This window comes from Cynocephalus volans, chromosome 9 (genome assembly GCF_027409185.1).
Source record: "Cynocephalus volans isolate mCynVol1 chromosome 9, mCynVol1.pri, whole genome shotgun sequence".
Taxonomy (NCBI): domain Eukaryota; kingdom Metazoa; phylum Chordata; class Mammalia; order Dermoptera; family Cynocephalidae; genus Cynocephalus; species Cynocephalus volans.
The window spans coordinates 128,074,373-128,083,259 of NC_084468.1; the positions used below are offsets into that span (position 1 = coordinate 128,074,373).

The window sequence follows — 8,887 nt, forward strand, 5'->3', positions numbered from 1 at the left end:
GGGCAAAAAAAAATAAAATAAAAGTTTAGTCTTTAATTGATATTTAGTAATCTATTGGCAATTTTCTTTCCAACAGGCATAAACATTTTTTTGGATGGCTACGTTCCAACAGAAAACTTGAGATTCAGAGATGCATCGCTTGTTTTTAAAGTGGCTGAGACAGCAAACGAAGAAGAAGTTAAAAAGATGTGTATGTATAAATATCCAGGGATGAAGAAAAAGATGGGAGAGTTTGAGCTAGCAATTGTAGCTGGAGAGTTTACAGATTCTGAAATTATGGTGATGCTGGGGGAAAATGGTAAGTTTTCCTTATTTTGTGATAGGTAAAAGTCTGTTCTGTTTATCCAGTAAATTAGTTTTAACTATTCCGTGAGAAACTAAGTTACAGAGCTGGGAGCTGAGTTTTAAATCCATAAATTTCTCACTGTAGCCTCATATTTTTGTGGCATTATATAATTTAATCACCCTGTCATCCAATCAAGTTGATATTTCTTTTCTTATTGCATAACCTATAGTGAAAAATAAGATTTCTTTTCTCAGCTGATTTTTCTATGTGTAAATTAATAAGGCAGTTATTCATCTTGCAAACTGACTAGGAAAGAAAGGATAAATTGCTAATTCAGAAACAATATACTTTCTTGTACACCTCCATTTGGAATTTTTCTTATTTGAAATTCAAAGTAATCTGCCTTATAAATAGTTGTATTACCAGCATTTTTATTACACTGTCATCATAAGTAATAGCTAAAAGATGAATTTGACTACTATTTATCTGATATTGCTTTCATAATTTAAAAATAAGTGATTTGAGCTGTAATCTTAAAGTTTACAAAACTATAGAAGAAAAGCTTTGTATAAGGATTGTTACAATGTATTTAGTCTTTAGTTAACAGCAATTTTGGATTGAGTTGCAATTAATTTAAATATTTTATGTAAATGAACTTTAAAATGATGGTATTTATCATAAAACAGCCTATACTATCTTAATAAATAGTGTGCATTGATAACTTAGAAATAAGTCTTTTTAACTATCCCAAGGCTTAAATTGTATAGACCTACCGTTTATTAAAATAGTCATTATAAGCTTTGACTAGTGTTTATTCCTCCTTATTAGCTTAGAATGATACTTGAGAGGTGAATCATGAAAGATTAAGAATTTTTCTATATAACCTTCAGAATTCAATACTGTCAGTATATATCTTTAAGAAAAATTTCTCAGTTAAAACCAAATAAGACAGTGATTTACTCGAAATGTGAAGCATCTTTCAGGTCAATTTGTTCTTTGTTGTGTTGCCAGGTACGGGTAAAACAACATTCATCAGAATGCTTGCTGGAAGACTTAAACCTGATGAAGGAGGTACTGTTGTAAACATTTGATTCTTCTTATTCTGTTCTACACAGTCAACCTTAAGATCTGGGTAGTTTTTAGTGTTTTATGTATTTGCGTTATTTTGCAGGAGAAGTGCCGGTTCTAAATGTCAGTTATAAGCCACAGAAAATCAGTCCTAAGTCAACTGTGAGTTGTTATTCTTATAATTGCTTATTAATTTTTTTTATATATTCCTGTAGCTTTATCTCTTACTGTGTTAAAATTCTTCACCAAATTACTTTCTGTACAGTTTTACTGAAAGTGGCCCACAAAGATACTAAGACCATTGTCCTTGATTCATTTCCGCTACTAGGAAAATGCTTTTAAAATCTGTTTGCTGTCTTTTTCTAAAATAAGCTTCTAAAAATGTAATGTATTTTATGCTACAGATGACATCATCAAGAAAGTGAAAAGTCGACCCACAAGATGGGAGAAAATATTTGTGCATCATATATCTAATAAGGGACTTATATGCAGAATATATAAAGAACTCTTACGACTCAATTTAAAAATGGCCAAATGTCTGTTTCCCAAAAAAAATGACATTTTCCAAAAGAAAATATACAGATGATCAGTAAGCACATGAAAAGATGCCCAGCGCCATTAATCATGAGAGAAATGCAATCAAAATCACAGTGAGATATTAATTCATACCCATTCGTATGACCAAAAGCAAAAGCACAAATGTTGGGATGTAACATTTGTTACATTGAGGATGTAAAGAAATTGGAATCTCATGCATTGCTGGTGGAAATGTAAAATGGTTTAGCCATTCTGAAAAACAGTCTGGCAGTTCCTCATATGATTAAACATCGTTACCATAGGAACTAGCTCTTCTATTCCTAGGTATACAAGGTGACTTCAAAATGGAATTAAAGATAAAAATAATGGAATTAAAAGATAAAAATTACAAACTTTATTTCCCAACACAAGCTCCATCAAGTTCAAGACACTTTAGTGATGATACCAGCCATTTAATCCATCCCTAAAGAACTAAGGTCCTTTAATAATTTAACCATGTCAATGCAGTCTTTTGTGCATTATTAACTGAAGAAAAATGGGTGCTCTTTAAATGATTTTTTAAGGTTAGGAAACAAAAGAAGTCAAAGGAGCCAAATCAGGACTTTAAGGTTGTGCCTTATGATTTCACATCAGAACTCTCACAACATTGCCCAAAGATAAGAGGAGTGAGTAAAGTATTGTTATGATAGAGAAGGACTCTCTGGTGAAGATTTCCCAGGTGTCTTTCTGCTAAAGCTTTGGCTAACTCTCTCAAAACACTTATAATAAGCAGATGTTATCATTCTTTGGCTCTCCAGAAAGTCAACAAAGCAAAACACCTTAAGCATCGCAAAAAACTGTCATGACTTTTGCTCTTGATCTGTCTGATATTGCTTTGACTGTACCACTTCCACCTCTTGGTAGCCATTACTTTAATTGTGCTTTGTCTTCAGGAACATACTGGTAAAGCCATGTTTCATCTTCTGTTACAATTCTTCAAAGAAATGCTTCAGGATCTTGATCCCACTTGCTCAAAATTTCCATTCAAAGCTCTGCTCTTGTCTGCAGCTGATCTGGGTACAACAGTTTTGGCACCCATTGAGGAGAAACTTTGCTCAACTTTAATTTTTCAGTCAGAATTGTGTAAGCTGAACCAATTGAGATGTCTGTGGGTGTTGGCTGTTGTTTCTGCTGTAAATCATTGGTCCTCCTCAAGTAGGGCATGAACAAATTGATGTAGATGGTGTGCTGCTGTGGGCTTCATCTTCATTGTCCCTTCTTAAAAAGAGTTAGTCATTGGCAAACTGCTGACTTCTTTAGGGCATTGTCCCTTAAACTTTTTGTAAAATATCAGTGATTTCACCATTCTTCTACCCAAGCTTCACAATCAATTTAATGTTTGTTCTTTCAATTTTAACAGAATTCATGTTGCTCTGATAGGGTCTCTTTTCAAACCGTCTTAACCTTCTTAGTGCATTGAACTAGATCCTGTTCAGACATGTTATAACAAGTTAGTACAAGTTTATTTTGCTGCAAAAGTTTTGAAATTCATGCATAGTTTTTTCATAATATTCATTTTCCATGAACTCTTCAAAGACCCCTCCTATACCTGAGAGCAGTGAAGACATATCTCAACACAAAAACTTGCATACAAATAAATGATGATAGCAACATTATTCCAAAATGTGGAATCAACCCAAATGTTCATAAGCTGATAAGTCGATAAACGGAATGTGATAAAACCATACAATTTAAGGTTATTCAGCCATAAAAAGAAATGAAATACTGATAAATACTACAATATGGGTAAAACTTGAAAACATGCCAAAGTTAACAACTCCTTTGACTTTTACAGGTTGTTATAATGAACTACTTAACTACAATATTTACATTCAGTATCTCAACACTCACTTTATGTCTGATACCACTTAGCTTACAATAAAAATTTTATCATTGATACTTTCTGTAAGCTTAGCTTTTAAGTTCTCAAACTCAGCTCTATCCTGAGATAGCAAGCAGAAGACATCTTAGGATTTATCTCTAGCATATTATCGTGCATTTTGTGTTATCTCTTACTGATTGCCTGAGGTTGATATTCACTTTGACCTTCAGAATTATTCCTACTCTCAGATGATTTCTCCCCTGAAACATTCATCATTTGCTTTCAAGTCTTAAGATTATTATTGTTGCTTTTTTATTTGTTGGACATGATGGGTTTTAAATAGAAAATCTCTAAACTTGCCATAGATTAGAGACAAGCATTAAAAATACGATGCATATATGTTGGTGGCAAATTGATATAGTTTTGCTCCGGAGCTTAACTTTGTCAAGATTCATAAATAGAAAAGTTCTGTACTGAAATTTTTGTTATTTAGTTGGGGTTCTTTTTCCATTAAAAAAGGGAAGTGTTCGCCAGTTACTACATGAAAAAATAAGAGATGCTTATACTCATCCACAATTTGTGACTGATGTAATGAAGCCTCTGCAAATTGAAAACATCATTGATCAGGAGGTACTGTAACATAATTATTTTTACTTATTTTTTAAACTTTATCGTCTTAAACTTTAGGTGTCTTTACATGGTTTGCTAATTTCTTCTCCAATTAGGTGCAGACATTATCTGGTGGTGAACTGCAGCGAGTAGCTTTAGCTCTTTGTTTGGGCAAACCTGCCGATGTCTATTTAATTGATGAACCATCTGCATATTTGGATTCTGAGCAAAGACTAATGGCAGCTCGGGTTGTCAAACGGTAAATGTCTTGCTTATAAATTACTTTTGATTATGTGTATGTATAGGCATACAAGTGTGCTTAATTTAACATTTGAATGTTTTATGATATGAAGTTATAAGAGATTTCAAAATCGTTGTGTTTTAGTTTCATACTCCATGCAAAGAAGACAGCCTTTGTTGTGGAACATGACTTCATCATGGCCACCTATCTAGCAGATCGGGTCATTGTTTTTGATGGTATTCCATCTAAGAACACAGTTGCAAACAGGTAAAATTACTTTTTAAAATGTTCAAAGCTAATTATAAGTTCTAACAATTAGAAAATTACTACATTTTAAATTTTCCAATAAGTTTATAAACATTAAGGTATATCACTTTAATTTTTAAAAAATGAGATAGCCAAAAGTTCTAGACCTCATTCCATGACTCCCGAGATTATTCATAATGAACACTGGATGAGACCATCGTTGTTTAGTAGTTTTCAGACTGTAGTATGGAATTCCTGAGCCAGGAGAGTAAGCATACATAGAGCTCTGGGCACCCCTCACCTTTTCTTTCAGCTGAACTTTTTGTTTGCTTCATTATCTGGATTTCCAAAAAAGGATTTTGTTTTTATAAATATTTCCTTGAAAACTATTCATTTCATACATGACAGAAAAAGAAAACAAGATTGAAAGAAGTTACATGATTTACCCCACTGATAATGATAGTGGTTGAGCTCACAGTAGATCCCAAATATCTGGTGTTGATCTCTAACAGAAGTAGCATGATTTCACCTTTTTCCTATCATTTTTCCTCATTAGCTTGATTGGGAGCACTTGTAAGAAGCCTAACATTCAAATCAGATTATGAGAAATTCCTTTTTCCTTCAGTACTAAAACCTATATTAGTTTGAACCGTATGAAATTACTGATATTCAAATATTTTTGACTGTAAAAACAGGAATTTCATGTAGTTCCAGCATGTTTTCTGGTATTGGAAAGGGAGGAATGGAGCTGCTGTTTGAATAAGTCATCCAAGAGATAAAAGTACTATGCTTCTTACCAGAATTCCTTTGTTTTCATGTTAAGTTTGTCGATTATTGAGAATTATATATTTCTCGAAGAGTTAGGGAAATTTCTTAGAATATATAAAGCTTATTTACTCACATAATGGTCCTGTCCTCCCTTTGTATCTACAAAATGCTTAAAATATTCCACATGTACAAGGGTACTTCAAAAAGTTTGCGGAAATACTTATATATGTTGTGATTTGGCATGACTTAAGAACTGTTGGGTGAAAAAGATGAATAAAGGAATTTAAAAATGAGTTATTACTGAAAAACCAGTGTAGAAGTACATATTCCCCCCAATGTCAAATTCTTAGTGTAAATATTACTTCTTTGTTGTTAAATCCCCTAAAAATGTCAGATTTGAGAGTCTGTAATCTTATTAATGATCTTTTGTTTTTCTAAAGTATTACTTAAATGTTTCTTTTTCCAGATCAGAAATATAGGTTAAACTGTGTTTGGTTTGCAAAAAAATATTATAGCCAAGCAAACTATATAGTTTGGGCAAAGTTATTTCTGAACTTAGGACTTACATGCTGTGATTATACTATTACCCAGATGATTTATGATTGGGGAATTAGAGGGAAGAGTGATTCTTAATGCTCTTCATCCCAAAAAGTAGTTAAGATTTTGGTGATAAAATTTACTGAAAATTGATTGATCTTTTTTCCTGTTAGTCCTCAAACCCTTTTGGCTGGCATGAATAAATTTTTGTCTCAGCTTGAAATTACATTCAGAAGAGATCCAAACAACTATAGGCCACGAATAAACAAACTCAATTCTATTAAGGTATGTGGAAAAGTAATCTTACATCATGGATAACTTCTATCTCATGATAAGTAATTGAAAACCTGTTTCTTTAAAAACTGATACGATATTTCATTAGTACTCAGTCAACTTTTTTTATTTTAATACCTGATGTCATCATGATGCATGGACTCAGGCAGAGCTGTTCATGTTATCTACGAGTTGTACCCACTGTTGTACTACCTATGTTAATTGCTATTTTAAGTGACTTTTAAAAAATTACAGATTCACTACTGAAATGAAGTTTTTAAGAATACCTTAACCATTTTCTCACTTTTTTCATGTTTTTCAATACATGGTTAAAACGTGCATTTTATACGTCTTAAACAAGCTCCTTCAATGAGCATCAGTTCTAAACAATGGAAAAACATTTTGTCAGCTTAATTGGCTGTGTTTTTCTCTTTGTAATACATAAAATAATTGTGAACCCTACCACTTGATTTTAGTTGGTGAAATACAGTATTTTTTAGAAAGCAAAAAAACTCTTTGTTACTCAAAAGTGAATGAAATGTAAAAAGCATTTGTACTGCTTTTAGTATCACCTGCAGTGCCTACTTAAAATGTTGTTTACATTTCATCGCCCTGTGTCCATCATCCTTAACACTTAAAAGTCTTAAAAGTATGTTATTCATATCTCTGCTGTACCATATATTTTCATGTTTGTAGTCCTAGCTTTACTACTAAACCATGAGCTCTTGGAGCACCAGAGGCAAAGTCATTTTGCACATCACTGTATTCTAAGCACCTAACACTATGTCTGGATGCCTTTAGCCTTTACTGTATATTTTGTTTATAAATGACTGATAAGGAAAAAATAAATGCCAAGATAAAGAAATGACAAGTTCTGATATAAAACTGAGGTGTTTTCTCAGTTCTGAAAAGCATATTAAGCAAAAAAAGAGGACAAGAATTTCTTCTGAAGCATTTTATATTGTCATTTCCTTGTGTAGACTCATAGTTCAGTCCCCAGGTGCACCTATTAGTCACTTCTCTGTGCCCACTCATCTTAGATAGTAAGCTGGGCAAACAGGTAGCCGGATTGTTCCTGGGCAGTCTGTAAACAGCACCAGGAAAAACTGTTTTTATACGTATCTTGTGGCAGTTCTCAGACAGACAGTATACAACCTTTTGGGCCAAGAGCTTGAAGTTGAAATGATGAAAATGGAATTTAATAGTTTTCCCAGAAATAATACATAGCAAAATTTTATGTAAGGCATCTTATGTAGAGAGCTTGAGTTGGTACAAGTGAGCTGTTCTAGTAGTAGAAATGGGGGGCAGAGGTTGTAACCTTCCCTTTGAGTACTGGACCCAGCAATATCCAGAAGCAGATGGTGGGTGCAAAGGAGGTTGTATGGACACTATTGTAAACATCACTCAGTAACATCCTGGATGAAAGTCTACCTGCTATGTATAGGAGAATGGTGTGGCTGATTTTTGTTGCTTTTCTATTTGTTTTTTAGGATGTAGAACAAAAGAAGAGTGGAAACTACTTTTTCTTGGATGATTAGACTGAATCTGAGAGTATCAATAAGCCATTTATTAAAAAGAAGCATTAACCAGGATTTTTGTCATATAAAAGTTCAACCAGGTTTTATGCCCCACATACTCTGGAGTTTGAAAGTATAATTTACTTAATGTAACATCAAAAGCCAGTTGTGTTGTGAACTGTAGTCTGAACACAGAAAATGCATTTTTTCTGTTCTTAATGATAAGGCCCTTCTTCTGGTCATAATATTATGAAATGAAGACATTTCAAGCTATACAAATTACCTCCATGTTTTCATGATGTATGGGAAAATTTTCGATAGATGTATTATATTGATGTACCAAATGCTGACCAGTGTTGCCCCATTTTAAAAATCTTAAAACAGGTTTCTGTACTTACCTGATTTGCAAAGTATGCTAGTATAATGAAACTGCCCTTATTTTAAAAGCCAGTCGAAGACTCCACTAATGATATTTGATAAATAAACATCAGGATTATATTTGTTATTTGTTTTTAGTCTTTGCACTATATTATCAGTGTATGATTTCCAAGGAAGATTCATATACATACTATCAAACACCACTGTTGGAAAATAGGTATTTGTTACCAACTTAAGCATTGTATTTAAATTGTTTTTGGTGCTTTTGAACATCTTTATCAAAAATCAATTTAATGTCTTCCACCCCCGCAAAAAAAATGAAAAAAACCTAACTTTACTATGAATTTTTCAGGTTTTACATTCTGTAAGATTCTATATTCTATAGTTATTCTTAAGGTAATGTCATTTTTCAACCATACATTTATATAATCACTAATCAAGATTTAGGAAAAAGCATTTCTCTGCTTCCCTTAAAACTAGACTCAGAATCTTTAGAGTTGGTGTGTAAAGCGTCTGTGTATTTTCTAAACCTCCACAGATTTTTCTTCTGAGCAGCCAAGGATTGT

General features: G+C 32.8%; 1 protein-coding gene across 3 annotated transcripts in view; it reads left to right on the forward strand.

Annotated features, from left to right (window-relative positions):
- ABCE1 (ATP binding cassette subfamily E member 1) overlaps positions 1-8,448 on the forward strand; it is a 29,721-nt gene extending 21,273 nt beyond the window's left edge. For all 3 annotated transcript variants that reach the window (XM_063107701.1, XM_063107703.1, XM_063107702.1), the window contains exons 11-18: positions 77-298; positions 1,298-1,357; positions 1,458-1,516; positions 4,272-4,382; positions 4,478-4,620; positions 4,747-4,869; positions 6,327-6,438; positions 7,917-8,448. In XM_063107701.1, coding sequence (XP_062963771.1) covers positions 77-298; positions 1,298-1,357; positions 1,458-1,516; positions 4,272-4,382; positions 4,478-4,620; positions 4,747-4,869; positions 6,327-6,438; positions 7,917-7,964 — 878 coding nt within the window. In that variant the 3' untranslated portion in view covers positions 7,965-8,448. The remainder of the gene's footprint in view (positions 1-76; positions 299-1,297; positions 1,358-1,457; positions 1,517-4,271; positions 4,383-4,477; positions 4,621-4,746; positions 4,870-6,326; positions 6,439-7,916) is intronic.
- Positions 8,449-8,887: the final 439 nt, after the last annotated feature.